Below are 18,147 nucleotides of genomic sequence, written 5' to 3'. Positions count from 1 at the left end.
GTGACAAAAGACGTTTTTGGTGTACTAAGATGATGAGATTGGGCGGAAGGGGTAAAGGCATTCGTATGCAGGGGCAACAGAAGATGTCCAGAGACAGCCTGAGGTGACAAACGACGAAGGACAGGGCAGGGCATTTGCATTCAGAGGTGACAGAAGACGTGTTTGGTGTCCTAAGATGATGAGATTGGACGGAAGGGGTAAAGGCATTCGTATGCAGGGGCAACAGAAGATGTCCAGAGACAGCCTGAGGTGACAAAGGACGAAGGACAGGGCAGGACATTTGCATTCAGAGGTGACAGAAGACGTGTTTGGTGTCCTAAGATGATGAGATTGGACGGAAGGGGTAAAGGAATTCGCATTCAGGGGCAACCGAAGATGTCCAGAGAGACAGCCAGAGGTGCTCGGAGGTGACAGAGGACGTTAGAGGATATTTGCTTTCAGAGGGGACAGAAGACATCTGTCCAGAGACAGCATGAGAAGTTAGTAGGTGATGGGGAAGGCAGAGATTACCAGAGCAGAAGACAGAAGACCTGTTAGGTGGCCTAAGATGATGCGATGGGACAGCAGACATCAAGGCAATGGCATGCACGGAAGCCATACAGGTACAGCCTGAGGTGAATAAGGACGAAAAACGGTGCAGGACATTTGCATTCAGAGGTGACAGAAGATGTTTTTGTGTCCTAAGTTGATGAGATTGGACGGAAGGGGTAAATACATTCGCATGCAGGGGCAATAGAAGACGTCCAGAGACACCCTGAGCTGTTGGGATGTGACGGAGGTCAGGGCAGGGCATTTACATTTAGAGGTGGCAGAATACGTTTTTTGGTAGCCTAAGATGATGAGATTGGACGGAAGACCTAAAGGTATTTGCATTCACGGCGAATGAAGATGTCCAGAGACAGCCTGGTGTGTTGGGAGGGCAGGAAACTTGCATTCAGAGGCTGCAGAAGACGTTTTGAAGTGGCTTGAGATAATGAGAATAGAACAGTAGAGGCATTCCCCTTTAAAGGCAACACAAGACATTTTGAGGTGCCTCAAGAAGGTGAGATTGGACCGGGAGTAGAAGAGGCATTTGCATTCAGAGGCGACTTAAGACGTCCAGGGACAGCCTGAAATGTTTCGAGGTGTCAGAAGATAGTAGAAACAATCACGTGGCGGCGACAGAAGACGTACGTCCGGATACAGCTAGAGGTGTTTGAGGTGACATAGGACAGGTGAGGACATTTGCATTTAGAGGTGGCAGAAGACGATTCTAGGTGATGACAGAAGACGGTAGAAATAATCGCGTGGCGGCGACAGTAGACGTCCAGAGACAGCCCGAGGTGTTGGAGGTGACATAGGACAGGTGAGGACATTCGCATTTAGAGGTGACAGAAGACATTTAAGGTGGCCTAAGCTGATGGAATGTGAGAGGAGATAGCAGGGGCATTCGCAGTAAAAGGCGACGTCCCAGAACAGCCTGAGATGTTTGGGTCCCTTTAACGTTGGAGGTGATATATCACAGGGTGTCTGAGACAAGTTCTGGATCCCTCTGTCTGGGCATGGGTGGGGTAAAACCAATACTATGTCCCTTCACCGTTGGAGGTGACATATCACAGAGTGTCTGAGACAGGTTCTGGACCCCTTTGTCTGGGCATTTATAGGGTACAACCATGTCCCTATAGCATTGGAGGTGATATCACAGAGTGTCTGAGACAAGTCCTGGACTCCTCTGTCTGGGCATTTATAGGGTACAACCATGTCCCTTTAGCATTGGAGGTGACATATCAAAGGGTGTCTGAGGCAAGTCTTGGACAACTCTGTCTGGCCATTTATTGGGTACAACCACGTCCCTTTAGCACTGGAGGTGACATATCACAGGGTGTCCGAGGCAAGTCCTGGACCTCTGTACCTACGCATGTGTTGGGTACAACCATGTCCCTTCAGCATTGGAGTTGAAATATCACGAGGTATTTGTATAGCTCAATGAGGCCAAACCGTCCAAAGGCAGCTCCATTTCTCTGGTGTCCTTCTAATCAGAGGTCCTTCCATTATTGTAGAATGGATGCAAGAGATGCACATGAATCTCCAATTCCCAATTGTCATTATTTGCAATGCTGACAACCACTTAGACTATCAAGTAAGAAGTCCATTGCAAAAATTTATTAACAAAATATTATGCTAGGAAATGATTTATTGTAAATAGATGTGACAAATATAACCCAGTTGCCAGGTTTCTATAGTCCCTGTCAAGCCTACAAAATTGTTTTAAATTTTCTTGTGGCACCGGGAAAGAAACATTGTCGTGGTGTAGCTATTGTGCACATTTTTTTGCTTAACTTGGCAGTTATCGTATTTGAGGATCAGTCTATTCAACGACACTGTTTTGAAATTCTTAGCACAACCTAACACATCCTTAAAGACAGATGAATCTCCGGCACTACTGTACTTGAAATGTATATTCGGTGCGTATTCACAGCCCCTGGGCTTACTTGCAGGTGTTGACTGAGAGGTGGGGGTCTATTTGCCCTGGGCAGTTCTTGCTTTGCCACACAAAAAACACCTCCTTTCATGCATTCTTTAGCACTACAAGTGTCATTGGGAGTGACCCTCCTCCCAGTCTATTCAATGTCCTCTAAAAGTCCAAATCCTCCAAAAGTGAAAGTCTCATAGAGTTAAAATCGTCAATCGTCCTCAGGCAGTAAAAAGTCACTGATTTGATCTCGCATTGTCGATCTGCGTATTCTCCAAGAAATATTCTTTAGCACAAAATCAGGAAGATATCGGACCGGGTCATTCTGGAAAAAGAAAAGAAAGCATAGAATGGGTGTATCACTGATTGAACAGAGAGTGGGGGTATCATTTTCACAGACCAGAAAAATACACTTTGAAGAATATCAGCTTGTTGGGAAAAGTTCAATTTTAGCATCAATTACACAAAGCCATGGCAAAACTTGATACATACCATATCTCGCACAACCAGTTGACATCCATAACACAAATAGGACATTACTTGAGCTTTAGTCAGCCTACATGTTGAGAAAGAAAGACAAGACTTAGACAAAGGAAAAACCATGGTTTCAGATAGTTTGTTTTAAGTTGTCATTTCTCAGCCAACAACAGCCTAAAGAATTCCTCCACACTTCATCACGGTCATAGACAGCAAACATTCCTTTAAATTCGACTTACAAAACATCAGCAACAGTGTTACAGCTTCCGTCTCCCTTCCCACAGCATTCCTGGTTCGAGCCACATCCCCCAGAATCCTGCACCACATCTGCTCGCTGAGATAACGACTCTGAGAACTGGGTGGCATACAGAGCAGACGACTCGGTCACTCTGGTGTCCAGCGGGGCCATACAGAAGGGACAGCAGTCATCGGAATATTCTGGGGCCTCAGATCTGGCTTCAGTGACCTGAGGACCGTTTGATTTTTTGTTTGAGTCACTAGACCTTGCAGCCTGCATCTTACTACCAGTCCTGTAACAAAAAACACACTTGCTATTTATACTTCTTGTTCTTCATCAGCGTTTGCTATGTACTTAGAGGTGAGTTTCACCAGGAAGTATTCCTCCTCCCAAGGCGGGATGAGCATTTTTTGCTTCAGCCAGAGGTTGAGTCCATGCAAGCTACTCATGTTTTTCACTTGGTGGGGTCTTTAACCTGCCCTGGCATAGACACCAGCTGCAAGGAACCTCGGTTTTAAGTCTCATTCGAAGGACAAAATCACACCAATAGAGCCCATGATGTAAAAAGTCCATGCTAAACCACTTTACTTTAATAGCAGGCCAGTCTCCCTCTCCCGCTAGTAACTCACTGAACTTAAAGGTAAATCCCTGAATTGGAAAACTGACATACCTGAATATAGTACTGACAGTAGCTGGAAAATCATTCTGTAGACCATTAACAAAGTTCTCCGTCAGACGATATATACTGGCATTCATCGGCATCTGCAACATGAATATATATTTTAATCGGATATGAAATGATAAACCACAGGCTGTTCAGATATTGCTTTCAGTCAGGATTCCTCATTGGAAAGACTCCAACAATACAGTTTTATGTTTACTGAATAACTTTTTCCTTTCCTGTTGCAGGCCAGCTCAGCAAGCTCGAAGGCCTGCCTGATTCCCAGCAATCTGGGAAATTAATTTTCCAAGGTGTCAACAATACTTAATATATTTACCTTTGTTGATAAGTTGGGAGCAACGACAGGATGAATATCATTGAGAATATTATACATTGCTATCTCCTTTGTTGTAAAATCTCGCATCGGTCGAATAAACATCACATCCGGAAGCCTGGAATCGAGGAAGCCCTGCAAGAAGAACAACTACAATATTCAGTGTCTTGGTGGGGAAAGATAGACCGGCATCCTTTCCAGGGGGAGTAATACTCCTTGTCGCATAATGCTATGTAAACTGGGATGCACTCCAGCCGATGAGCCATTCTCAGCTCGGGCTATAGCCCAGCTGACTTTAACTTTGGTGAGGAACGGGATGATACAGTGGAAGAGTGTTTGACTTGTGACCAGAAGTCATGGGTTCAAGCCTTGCCAGTGCCACTTCAGGACCTCTCAACGGGCCTATTACTTGGCCAAGTGTAGCACAGTTGTGTGCTCCTCAGTTCTAAAGAAAGTTTTTTTATTCGGCTGGGGGATAGGTACGGAGAAAGTCTGACAGTTCTCACCGTATCCAGCGCCACATGGGCACCACGTCCCTGAGATATATTTGCCAAGATGGCTGCAGCCAACCGGGTGGAAGAATCTCCCAGCATGATCTTGGTGTATCCATTCTTCCTGGCGATATCGAGAAGCAACTGGTGCCTGAGGATGAAAGGATAATTTAGATATAAGTCAAGAAGTCAACAATGAACAATCAACAGTAGTCAAGTTTTTCTTCTTGGCATTTGCTGTGCACTTGGAGGTGTTATGCCTCAGGGTGTATTCCTCCGCCCAGACAGAATAAGCATTTTTCATGCCACTGCTCTTTTCATTATTTGTCTATACCAGGTACAAAGTAACCTGACAGTCAATAATATTCATGTTAAGATGCATAGGACAGTGGAACCTCCCTCTCTTAACTGACAACTCTCTTAGCAGGACTGCGCCTCAATTAGGGATGGCGATTTCGGTCTTAAACTGGTTGCTTCTAACAATTTGATCTCAGGACACCTCATTATTGAGGCCAGCATTTGTCAGTCCCAAGGTGTCCTTGATGGAGAGGTTTTTACTGTCATTAGCCCACAAATTTTGATTACCACACATACCTCAATAAGTGAACAAATTCTTCCTTAGCAGTTAGACTCTTAAAAGATTTCAACCGTTCCAAAAAGTCTTTTTCAGCACTATCATAGAGAGACATCTGAGACAACCTAAGATTGTCCACAAGGTCCGTATAAGATTCCAGCGTCTCTTTTCCATCTTGAGAACTTTGTAGAAGAAAACCGGAATCTATAGATGACCCATCACTATTTGGTATGGGCTGATCATGTGTAGTTGGTCTCTTAACTGTTGTTTTGCCCACATGCAGGGCCTGAAATGTACATATTATTCACGAAATAAGTAAGGTATGCTCAATTTAATCAAGTCAATTACTATTTGGTCAGGGCTGGGCTGGTGCAGTTACCTCTGGTCAGTCAATTGGCATCTTTCCTACATAAACACCCTGAAATGTACACTTGATCAAATTTGTTAGGAATGCTTGCCATGTGATTAAGCAAAATTGGTTTTCTGACAACCAATTTCTTTGTCCAAACGAGTGATTTTAATCACTGTGACCTACGACTATAATCATGACAATGAAATGCTTTAGACACTTTGGCATAAAACTCACCAGCTCTAGTGAAGAGTAGTAACATGGGTACTCTGATTTGTTCATCACAGATAAAACCTCGTCCCGGAATACTTCTTTCTCTGCTAGGGTCTGACCGCTTACAACACTCTCTGAAAAGACAGATGAATTTGAAATTTGCGGGCTAGAACAACATGAAAGGAACTGACTTTGTTTTGTTGCAGAGCTTTGAATTCCTTGGGTATTAAGATGATAATGATCATTATTATAGCATGATCCTATTTTGGTGCCGGGGTCAGTTCTGTTTTCCAAAATGGGAGAATGTGCAAACCACAGAAAAATGAAACCTACCATTAATAAAGACCAATCCTACATTGAATCCTAACTTCTTGAAAGCTTTCTCACTGTTACCCTGAATATAATGATCAAAAAGATTTCATTATGAAGAGCAGGCATTATTTCTTCTCTCCAAGAATTTGGGAGAGGGGATGGGTCACTGACAAGACACAAAGAGCCTTTAGAAGCAGCTGAAGAAATTAAATTTAAGGCAACAAATTCTGCCTCATTACTACCCAAAATACATCTATAATGTTGCTGCAATTTTGAGATAAAGGCAAAAGCGAGAGGTACAACTGGTGATCTACAGGCCCCAAATATTACAGATGTCATTAGCTCACCTCTTTTACCAAGTGTAACATAGCATTAGAGCTGGCACCACCAGAAAATGCCATCAGTACATTCTCTTTGTATCCCACAACTTTATTTTTCCCAAACGCTGAGCGGAACTTGTGAACGGCATATTGCATGAAGCAGTCCCTGAAAGGAGAACAATGTTACATTAATGATATGGACTTATGATAATCAGGGATTGATGGTGTAATATTAATTATTTATAATTGACACTCAGCTCTCAACTCAATATTTAGTGCCTGTTGGTGTGACTTAGTTGAAACATCTGGAGCCTGCCACATCGGTTTCACCACATCGGAGTTCCTGGGTTCAAAACATCTTGCCGACTTACCTACAGAAGGGATCTCCCACCCTTATCACAACAATAGCTTGTTGTTCTCCACATTTCATACAGATCTTGCTCTTCTCATCACTGAAATAAACACATATTTTATTTTGCGGTGTTGTGAAATTGCAACTTTTGCATCATTTTTGGCGAATAGCTGAAAACAGGAAAATAAAACGTGTGTGATTATTTCTGGGTTTACAGTTGTCACTTAGCATCGATTACTGTTGCAGCACTTCCGATTAGAATTATGCCATCAATTTTCTGAAGGATCATGCCACACCTCAGCCATGCAAAATAGATTTTTGGGAAGCTATGCCAGGCAATCACAGCCTAAAAATTACGTGGGTGGGCTGCGGTTGTGCAACCTGGAAGTGGAAGACAAATATTTCAAGATACCATCACTGACAGTATTTCACATTCATACATACTGTATCTGAGCATAGACTGATAGTGATAAAGAGTGTGTATGTTTTATTTATGTATGTATGTAATCATGGTTATGTAGAGTAGTACTGGTACACATCATCACGATCATGGCATACCATACATTATAGATCTTAGTACATAGGCCTACATGTGTATTGTATGTAGTGCAAAATGAGGTCTCTCAGAAAACTTCGTATAATTTGAATTTGGAATATACCTGGCTAATTTTGGCCGTGCTACTGGAACATCAAGATCACCCTCTTGCACGCTACACATTTCGATTTGCTCTGTTCTAAATGGATTTCGCGCAATAAGGAGAACTTCGATTGCAAATATCTGCACGTTTAATCCGGAAGTGACTTTAATGGGAGTCTTACGCAAAATCAGTGAAACCATAACTTTTGCGTAGTGCATCGATATACACATTTCTTGCAAGAGCTGCGCTTGACTCTGTCGAGGTACTTCTACGCTATAGCTGAACATGAATTTATTTCATTTCACAATATTTTTTTAGTTTGCATATTTTGTCTTTATTTTACATGTATGGAGGATGGAGACTGGGAAAATTGTGACAGGAAGTATGTAATGGTTGTCTGTCACTGTAGACCCAGCAAAAGTGCGCAGAAGTAGAAGTTGATTCTATTTATTCCAAGAATTTGGATGATGGGGGGGGCTGGTCACTTTTCAGGTAATTCATTTCATGATGATGACTTTAAAGTTTTCAAATCCATATGAATTTCTCATTTTTGTCTTTCAGAGGATCTGTACAACAGCCTGCCCACATATGCTACAGGAGAGCGAAAAAAATTGGGTCTTCCGGTCAGTTACTTGATATGAGAAAACTAGGTTATAGTACCCTCCTGACAACACATTTTTTGTCTCCAGAATGACTCCAGCTAATTTCATAATTGTAATAACGTCATCATTATATCTCTAAATGCAACTCCACCCAACTCTTCATTTTCTAGCAGTTCTCGTACATCCAGGCAATCCTTACACAGAACCTCCTCTTCCGAGGTTTGCCACAGCATTTTGCACATAAGGACACACTATGTCTAGTGTAGTACTCCTAATATATGCGAACTTTCACAGTGATATGCAAAGTAATTTTGTGGTTGCACACAGTTTACGCGACATAGTGTAGATTTGCACTGCTTCCGGATAGCAGAGGGTTATGTTACTTGTGACGGGGACTGTATCAACTTCATTTTCTTCTCATTTTCCTTTCCAGTCAAAAGATTCCATGAGCGAGCACTTCGTGACCGCATTTCTCAAGCAACACGTCAATCCGCAACGCCTGAGAAATGAACTGGTTGACATCCTGGACCCGCACAAGGCCCAGAAACTCGAGAATTGTGGCAAGCACACTCTGAAGAAACACATGAAACCGAAAAAGAAGGAAAAACTGACAACGAAGGACAAGAAGAGTGCAAGATTGTTTGAAATCAAACCAGAACATCAGAAGTAAGTTTCAAAAGTTTCTTTCTTCTACTTCTCAATATCTTCTTCTAAGTAATTAAGTTTATGTCTTCTACTTGTTCTACCTCCTCTCCTATGAAACTTGTTTAGTTGCTATTTTTCATGTTTTTACAAATATCAATGTGAGTGGTTACATGTATTTAATTCTTCTTGCAGATATGAGCTCTATGAACCGATGCATCAGCTGTGGAAAGACTACATGTTTGACCTCATTGACTTTTCACAGTAAGTTCTTACTTAACTAACTGGCATAATAGTGGTTATAGTTTCAGTCGCATAATCAGGGGGTCATGGGTTTGACTCTCTGAAGGATCATTGCTGTCTAATCTCTGTCCTTGAGCAAGACAACTAACTCGACATTACTCTCCTCAACACAGGACTACAACTGGATACCAAGCTTGCCTGGGAAGTTAACATGCGATGGACCGGGATTCTAGAAATTTAGGGGGAATGATACTCCTAACCACTCAGTCAATGCTACAGAATCCAAGATATGCTCGTACCTGTTGAACTGTTCCCAGCTCAGGCTTAAACCAACAGACTTCAACTCTTTAACTTTTGAATTCCAGTTTTGACTTCCGCAACCCTAGTATCCAGCAGGCGCTCTTGAAGGCAGACTACCATGGCTGTATCCTGACAGTAACCAAGTCGAAATGTGATTCCCTGGTGGGCATATCTGGAATCATCATACAAGAAACGAAAAATACATTCAAGATTATTACAAAGGATGATAAGTTAAAAGGTGAGTTATTAGTGGGGAATTATAGGCAAGTACTGAGGGGTCAATTCAATGGTCTTCAGGGGACAAATTTGCATGGTTTGTAAGGTGTGGACATCATACCATGTAGTGAGTTGAGGTGAGGCGCTTCCAGGTCCTTGCTTCTGTAGGGCTTGTTATTCCTTCTGCTGCCTCTGGGGATGGTCTATTGAGCATGCGACCTGATATCTGGGCCATTTTGAATGCTCACATTACAATAATGAAGAGCAGTGCAGCTCTAATCTTCTTTAGGTAAAGTGGTACGATCATATCCCAAGTACAATGATATTCGCTGCAGTGTTGAAAAGGGCTGGTAGTAAACATCAATGCACATTGAAGCTATAATTGAACTGGGGCTATTATGTGTACCACCTTACCTTACTCTTTAATCCTTCTTTACCAATTCCAATGTCTCGTTTCAATCCTTCTTTACCAATTCCAATCTCTGGTTTCAATCCTTCTTTACCAATTCCAATCTCTCCTTTCAGTTTTACCAAAGAGGAATAGTATTTTCACATTCCTGCTCAAAGACTACGTGTTCAATATCCATGGTGATAACTTCTTATCCAAGACCAGTATGAGGGCTAGGAAGACGTTTAAGGGTGGGGGGAAGGTCATGGACATTTCGTGATGAAACGGATGATGTCAGAGGTTAAGAGGAGCAAGATTAAGAGGAGCAGGGATTAAAGCATCATTCAGGTGGAACACAAGCAAGGTGTTCAAGAGTGTGGGGAAGGTCATGGACATTTCGTGATCAAAATGAAGGAATCTTTTGGACTTCTTATTGGTTGTGTCAGCGATTAAGACAAACTCTGTTGAAATTTATTCGGTCAGTACAATTTGGGGGTTGTTAATAGAATTGATGGGTGGCAATCTCGGCTGATACCAGTTAAGGCTTAAGGAATTGATACCGAACTGTTTGTAATCCTGTTCTCATCAAGGATTGCTCGAGTGGAGCTAAGATGATGGCATGGACATTTCATCACACTTTCGATTGTATGTCTATATCCTCGTGAACTTTTACATCAGTATCTAATACTACAACATCTTTGAGCGAGTAAGTGAACGAGATATGTGTACTACCATGAATGTGTTCAGATGCTAATAAACCTTGTAAATATTCAGAGCTTTTGTTTTTTTGGTCCATTGATATTATCCCACAACATCAAGACTCTTCTGCCACTGGTAAGGACAACAGGCCCACCTTAGCCATTGAGACAACTCTCGTCCCTTCAGTAGCTGATGTACATGTACCTCCAGGATGTACATTACCTGATACAGCTCATGTACAATTGTCATTACCTAATAGAATTTGGTACCGTACTAAATCCACAAATCACATTCAAATCTACTACACCACACTCAGTTTCTGTCGCATCACTCTGGCCAAGGACACACATCTCGGACTGGGTTGTAGACAACAAAATTACAAGACATGTCGGGCCACCTGGAACCTGCAACAGCTCCTAGCCAAGTTTACAGAGAGTAAGGATTATCAAAGGATCACCTTTCATGATTATGTAATTCTGGTGCAGTTTTTATGAATTCAATATTCAATGACTAGACGGCAACTGATCACCTGGACTGACTGACGGACATCAACCGGCGGGTCCTCAACTGCGGCGAGGTTACGCGAACATACCGAAACGTTTACGTTTAGTCTAAGATTCAATGCATTATGTTGACGTTGAGGCCAACCTTTGGCAACGCAGAACATGCCAGTAATAACAAGGGCGAGCAGGTTGACTCTAGATTATTGCCTTTTTGTAAGGATGGGTTTTTGTCTTCGAGTATGAAAACACGGAATTAGCTAGACCTCTATGATGTCATTTATAGGAACATGCTCTGCATGGTGACCGATTTGGACACAAAGTGGTACCTACAAATATTGTTTCCATCTTTGATATCCCTCTTTCCAAGTGAATGCAGACGTATCACCATGCATGGAATAACACCCAATGTTCATTTCCGCAAGGGTGTGTCATGCTGAAGTAGAGGACGGCTAAACCTCTATATGTTTATAAAGGGGGTCTTGATCAGGAAAATGCCAATAATAGATGGTTTGCGAAAATAAATGTCTGCCTTCACAGGCAACGCATGTTTACGACAAGCAATTTTCTCGGAACTGTCCATGGATATGTCTTCCAATGTTCATGATATAATGCTTTTGGTGATGATTTGATATAAAACGTGGCTGTCGTACATAGGCATCTAACTAATATTTTTGGAAGATTTACGTGTAAATAAATTAGCAAATGACTTATTTGTTACCACGAAATAATTTTTAGTTTGTAGTTCTGTGAAACTTGCCTTTTATCTTTATCATTTCGGCCATGTTAGACCGACCTGGGGCATGCGGAGATGGAAGTGGGGAACTGCCCACTGACAATGTTTGCCAATTTGGAAAATCTGAAGTATTTGAAATATGTGGGGAGTGAAAACGTAAACTTGGCAGTTTTCGGCAATGCTCCTACCTTCCAGGCCTCAGAGCACCAGGTACAAATCTGAACACAACAGGGTTCTAAATCATGCCAAAAATGCTACTTACAGAAAACTGTTCCTCCCTACAAGTTTACTGATTCCTACAGTTACCATTCGTTGAGATTGAGATGATTTTGGCAAAGGATTACCGAGATTAAATCAGATTAAATTGGCACCAGAAATCTTTCTTCCTGTTCCACCTTCTTCTGACCGCCAGACAAGGGCCTAGGATGTGAGGTGTGGGACATGTGACAATTCCACAAGGCCTTTCACTATAGGCCCCAATGAAAGGGTGGGATAATTCAAATGCAAAATGCGCCCTTCCTGTTCTCCGAGTCCTTTCATCTCCCGCAGCAAACCAGCGCGGCCATGTATGGTAAAGCAATGAACTATATGATATATACATGTATATGCGTTTGACGAGAAACCGACCTATACAGCAATCTATTTAAGGTTGAAGACTGGATCCTTCTGCCTTTGCTGGAGCTTCCATCTCCAAGTGTATTAGGAAGACAGTCTTCACTACTCGACCAACTGAACTTGAAGACGGGACCCTTCTGCTTTTCTGGAGCTTCCATCTCCAACTGTATTAGGAAGACAGTCTTCACTACTCAACTAACTGAACTTGAAGACAGGACCCTTCTGCCTTTGGTAGAGTTCCATCTCCAAGTGTATTAAGAAGACAGTCTTCCCTACTTAACTGAACTTGAAGACAGGACCCTTCTGCCTTTGATAGAGCTTCCATCTCCAAGTGTATTAGGAAGACAGTCTTCCCTACTTAACTGAACTTGAAGACAGGACCCTTCTGCCTTTGGTAGAGCTTCCATCTCCAAGTGTATTAGGAAGACAGTCTTCCCTACTTAACAGAACTTGAAGACAGGACCCTTCTGCCTTTGATAGAGCTTCCATCTCCGAGTGTACTTGGAAGACAGTCTTCCCTACTCAACTATTGTTGAAAATACCCTACGTGGCTCTACATCATGTGCCCGGGTCAACATCAGAAGCCTTCTACCTTTGGTAAATATCCCATCTTACTCCACGCTTGAAGTAAATAATGGCCAATGAAAGAGGTTGTGGTGTCAACCATTACTTGCGCACATCTGGAAGTCACTCACAAATGTTCTTTGAATGAGATGTAAATCTCTTAAAGGGAGACTATATGCAGGAGCCAGGTAGATCAAGTTACACAAATTCAATTCTTTTATGAGGAATTTACACAAACAAGACTCCTAACTGTGGATTCCAGTCACCTGAAGACAACCAATTATACCATCTATCTCATGCCTATAGTCCTCCTTTAGAAGATCCCCAACAGGTATATCTTTTCCAGGCTAAAGCCTCCAATAGTTCAGAATAAAACAAGAGAGTAATGAATGGAAGTTATTTTGTTTTTATTCATCTATATAGACAGAAAATAAATACAGTACATTGGATGTGGTGGTGAACATTCGAACTTGAAAGCTATCAAGAGCAGTGACCACAGGGGTACCTTTTTTGGGGCTGTACAAGTTGCACCATTGGTCCTGTATACTTGGTGGTGACTGTTGGTTTCATCAAGTAACTCGACTTCATTTTTCCGTCCCCAGTAACGCTCCTCGGAAATTACAATGCTCGAATGTACGCAAGACCACTCGTTTGTGACCCTTCAGATCAAAACCAGTACAAACACATTTTGCTCTAAGCTTAGTAGGTTGAGACGGACTGGTTTTTTATTTCACTGTTATCTGCCAATGTGAAGTAAAGAGTACATCAAATTCTTCCATCACCTCCTTGGTGTCATTTAAGCTCATCTTTTGTACAACATGCACCTGGTTTTGCTTTAAACCCAAAATTGTTTCAACCAAAAAATACAAAGCAGCAAAAATGGGAAATATCTTGTCCCTAGAAATTGCATCGTACATCACCACTGTTTTCCTTTCACCCTTTCCAACCGCAACCCCCTAGCTTGCACCTGGGATATATCAGGCGGCCTGGCTCCCAACTTGGCTAAGGAAAAATTTCATTCTATACATGCTTGGTGGCTTGCATTGGAACTATCTTTTTCCCCCTTGTCTGTCGTCAAAGGCATTCAAGTGTGTTGGTCAACCATGACTATCTCCTTTGTCCCTCCACCATAAGGCCTAGTTTCCCCTTATGACATCACTATTTCGGACACTCAGCGCCCCATTTCTGGAAAGGTGTATAATAGTTGGTGAAACCAAATCTTAGGGACGAGGTCTTCATTGAATAGATTAGCATTGTCATCTTGTGTTTTACGTGTAACCAACCTCAAACCTAAAGGAACTGTACTGAATGATAGAGAAGAGCGAACATTTGGCAATACGCATCTTTGCAGGCCAGTAAATACCCGGCACGGCCGCGAAAGGGTTATATATAGTGTTTTTATGTCCACATAACTGATCTCAACAAATTTACGGTATCAAGTGCAATGATTGGACAAAAACTGATCACTAGACACGTTTCCATAAACATTTGTTAGCACGTCGAGTATCAGGGAACAACAGAATTTCAACGGAACAGAATTGACTAACAAGACACGAAATAAAACATTTTCAACCTTCAACAACCAAGGGCACTTTTTTCATTTCATTGCCGACTTCAAAGTAGGCCCTATGTCACACCAATGACGATTCACTTGGGTCCACGATTTGAATCTGCTAATATATCTGAGTATTTGGAGGGAATACTAGCTTTTTTTACTTCATCAAAGCTAAACAATGGAGAATTTGCTCCTTTTCAATAAGTGCCTCCTCTATGACAAAAGTCCTAGCACTGGGATATAAATGGACCCAAAACTTTAAAAAACTTTCCCCAACAAACCAGTTTTACTTCCTAACCAGTCCCAAGAACATTAGTTGACCTCCAAGGTCATTAGCTGACCTACATGGTCAATCCTATGATATCTCCAAGGTCAAGCACACATTTTTGATACCATGTACAATATAATTTTCACTCAGACAATATCGAACTTGTAAACACGTACAATGTAACATGATTCATCATCGACAAGATAAACATGGTATATTTAACATCTATATACAGAACATCTTTGTACAACCACTGTCTCCTCAACAGGTTCCAGCATCAGATTGTGGCATTTATCCTGATTAACCCTTGGACATTCATATTCTGTACATATTTCAACCACAATCGGACCTTTACATCCAACCTTACTTTCCAAGTCATGTGTATATTGCGACATACTGGATATTTGTGACACATCACACCAAATCAGGTAGTAAGTCACCAGGCCTGTATTGAGTAATCACCGACAGTATGAAATAATTCCAGATCATGCTACAATAAGCTTCATATCTAACATCATACCTCAGTATTCTGTCAGTCAATCAGGTTAAAATGTTTTATCTAACTTTATCTATCTTTTTAGAGTTACCTTTATTAAGTCCTCCAAAGGGAAAATGGCTAATTTTCTGTCATAAAATCCTTGATTTCTCATGAAAATGTTGTTAAAAAGCTTCGAAAAGCTTCCTTTTTCTACGAACGTATTTACAGATACATGTATCTTCGTTCTCAGGTTCCACAACACATGGGACTGGTATCAAACTAAAGCTTATACCCTATCCCTAAGGTATTTGGATAACTGGATAACTCCACAAGGCCAAAAGCAACTGAATACCCATTTTGGTATAATGGGTCACATTTCAGATAATTTGTCTGCATACTACTCATGTGGGAGTCTGATCAAGATAAGCGACAACAGAATGAAGGATTTTTTTCAAGTCAAACATTTTTTTATTTTTACAAATTTTATGATGCCCCTGGCAATGAAGTACATGCTATTGAACAAGATAGGCACAATCCTAAAGGCATATCCACTATATATTTTTAAACAATGTATTCTCTTATAACAGTCCATTTCAGAACAATCATTTTTTAAACTGATAATATGTGACCCATTACAGGAAATTCAGGCACATGTTGCTCCGAGATTGGCAGGTTGAGATTGACTGGTTCTTGATTTCATTGTTGTCTGCCTTTTGTGAAATTCGAGTATATGAATTTCTTTCATCATCTCCTAGTGTCATTTACACTCATCTTCTGTGCCACATGCACTTGGTTTTCCTGGTACAGGTCACATACAGGTTTGCAAATGTTCTGATTTATTTCGGAGTCATAGATCTACGTCATTGGACACAGAACGTTTGGGCATAATAGACATAGATCTAAGTCGTTGGGCACAGAACGGTTGGGCATGATAGACGTAGATATACGTCGTTGAATTGCTGGAAATCTCTGTAAATGCACCGATTGTTCGTAAAACGTTGAATTCCATTTAAAGATAACGCGCGTTCCTTACTTGACAGACGCGTAGCTATTTGTTGCTTGTCGTGCAGATACCCACGCCGTAAACACGTCCCTGCAAAGAAGAGGAGTTTGAATGAATTGGACATAGCAGTTGGTTTACTTTTGACTTTCAAAGGGAGACTTTAGGCAGGGGCCTTATAATTCTGGTCAAGTTACAATAAGTCACCAATAGGGGTCTCTCCTCTTTCACAGAAGATTGAAACCATTAGGCTTTCCACTGACCGACAGTGATGTACCACGCATTCATTACTACAGTATTCCCACATTGCACTTACCGACAGTGATGTACCACACATTCATTACTACAGTATTCCCACATTGCACTTACCGACAGTGATGTACCACACATTCATTACTACAGTATTCATTGTCCCATCCTTGATTATCTATAGCAAGATTCCGACAACCGTTACGTGTACACAGTCCCGTGTTGCAGGGCGAATCCTGAGGTGAGTGCATGCCCGTCTGGTGCATATTAGCCTGGAGAGACAAGAGTATCTAGGCATGAAATACAAAATTAAAAGTTAAACTCGGGGGTTTAGAGTCTGATATCGCCTATGACAGAGGTTATCATCATGAAACCTTTCTGTGGAACTCAGATGAAGTGCTCAGTCAGCACTATAACCTGAGCATTTTTGTATCGTTTACACACCTGGGTGGACTAAGGCAACTTAGACCAAGAGATCTGCATGGACTCTCACAGCCAATGTAGGGTTTGAACCTGGGACCTATTGACCACTAACTGAGAGTCTGAGCCAACAGCATTTCCTAAACAAAAGGTTATTGATTTGGCAACCAATGCTTGCAAAAGAACCGGCCAGGAAAACAAAACCAAAGTTGCCATTACATGCCTTGTAAACATTCCTGGCTTGTAAAAGTCCAATCACAACTTTGAACTTTGGTGCCATTGTTGCAGTTTGACACTGTGACAATACAACATGATGTAGCACCTTCGTGACACAACAAGAGGGAGGCTCCTTCTCGACTTCAAGCATTGGCACCACCTTTGCAGTTTGACACTGTGACGTTACGGCATGAAGCAATAACTTGATGACACAATGAACGGGAGGCAAACTTTGTCCCTTACAAATAAAATACTCTCTCAAAAACATAGTGAATTCTACAAATATTTGGCATGTACAGTACACCTACATATAGGCTGGCTTAGACATGCATGTCAACAATCCATTCTCAACAAGAAGAAACAAACAAGTTTGGTTCATTTTCAGAGGAGCTGTTTTGATGCTAGATGAAATGCCAGTTCATTCGAGCATGGACGTGGTATTCTGTAGCTTGTTTACATGCGTCCTGCTAGGAAGTAGAAATACTCATGGCTGAACTACAGTAACTAGACACGCAAGAGAAATGAAAAATGGCATGTATTGCATATCTGTAGTGTTGTTGAAATTCATATTCAACTGCACAATGTCATTTTCAATTTCAAATTTCAAACTTTGAACAAATGAACTGCGGCTTTAAAGCATGAATAGTAAAGAATGGATTGTTGACGGTTGACCTTGCGGTCTGAGTTAGTAACGTCATGCTCACCATATTGTAGTATCTTACCATGGGCTGTGAATAACCGTTATCGTTAGTCATTAACGGACTATGGACTTGTGGCACTGACTGCATAGGTGGAGCCATCTGGTGTGTACGAGGGGCGATCGGCGACATATTCTGAGCTTGTGAAATTGGCGACGGGTAGTTGGTCATCTGTTGCGCCATTGTGGCGACGGGGTGCGAATGTAGCGGCGAGGGAATGCTAGTCGGGGAATCTTTTGGCGACATCTGATACGAATATGGTGGCGACTTGCTCGATTCTTTCACAGCGTCTAGTGGCGTTTGCTGCGAGAAAAAAGAATATCCCTTTTGATATTTCAAGCCAGATT

The 18,147-nt window shown here is 41.7% G+C and overlaps 3 protein-coding genes across 13 annotated transcripts in view; 1 reads left to right on the top strand and 2 right to left on the bottom strand.

The window, feature by feature from the left end:
• Positions 1–2,155: 2,155 nt before the first annotated feature.
• Positions 2,156–7,599, bottom strand: LOC135496254 (cytoplasmic tRNA 2-thiolation protein 2-A-like). Its single transcript, XM_064785482.1, has 12 exons — positions 7,433–7,599; positions 6,793–6,873; positions 6,449–6,587; positions 6,123–6,183; positions 5,814–5,923; positions 5,248–5,513; positions 4,669–4,804; positions 4,166–4,297; positions 3,838–3,929; positions 3,169–3,459; positions 2,945–3,008; positions 2,156–2,777 (listed from the first exon to the last, which is right to left on the bottom strand). Exons 1-12 carry the CDS (start codon positions 7,489–7,491, stop codon positions 2,664–2,666), a joined length of 1,545 nt encoding a protein of 514 aa, XP_064641552.1. The 5' UTR covers positions 7,492–7,599; the 3' UTR covers positions 2,156–2,663.
• A 55-nt stretch (positions 7,600–7,654) lies between these two features.
• Positions 7,655–10,575, top strand: LOC135496255 (ribonuclease P protein subunit p29-like). 3 transcript variants are annotated; one of them, XM_064785485.1, is made up of 6 exons: positions 7,655–7,673; positions 7,973–8,034; positions 8,447–8,679; positions 8,851–8,919; positions 9,264–9,436; positions 9,940–10,575. In XM_064785485.1, the coding sequence occupies exons 3-6, from the start codon at positions 8,459–8,461 to the stop codon at positions 10,080–10,082; spliced, it is 606 nt and encodes a 201-aa protein (XP_064641555.1). In that variant the 5' UTR covers positions 7,655–7,673; positions 7,973–8,034; positions 8,447–8,458; the 3' UTR covers positions 10,083–10,575. The 3 variants fall into 3 exon arrangements, with proteins under 3 accessions (XP_064641555.1, XP_064641554.1, XP_064641556.1); XM_064785484.1 differs by lacking the exon at positions 7,655–7,673 and adding an exon at positions 7,697–7,793; XM_064785486.1 differs by lacking the exons at positions 7,655–7,673; positions 7,973–8,034 and adding an exon at positions 7,776–7,903.
• Positions 10,576–13,302: 2,727 nt separating this feature from the next.
• LOC135495713 (TOX high mobility group box family member 3-like) overlaps positions 13,303–18,147 on the bottom strand; it is a 95,355-nt gene continuing 90,510 nt past the window's right edge. For 8 of the 9 annotated variants that reach the window (XM_064784582.1, XM_064784581.1, XM_064784575.1 and 5 more), the window contains 3 exons: positions 17,807–18,103; positions 16,587–16,738; positions 13,303–16,310 (listed from right to left, as the gene is read on the bottom strand). In XM_064784582.1, coding sequence (XP_064640652.1) covers positions 16,247–16,310; positions 16,587–16,738; positions 17,807–18,103 — 513 coding nt within the window. In that variant the 3' untranslated portion in view covers positions 13,303–16,246. The remainder of the gene's footprint in view (positions 16,311–16,586; positions 16,739–17,806; positions 18,104–18,147) is intronic. The other variant, XM_064784576.1, reaches the window with a different exon arrangement.

Source organism: Lineus longissimus, chromosome 11 (assembly GCF_910592395.1).
Source record: "Lineus longissimus chromosome 11, tnLinLong1.2, whole genome shotgun sequence".
NCBI lineage: Eukaryota > Metazoa > Nemertea > Pilidiophora > Heteronemertea > Lineidae > Lineus > Lineus longissimus.
Note: the sequence above shows the minus strand (reverse complement) of the source record. Positions and strands in the feature narration are given on the sequence as shown.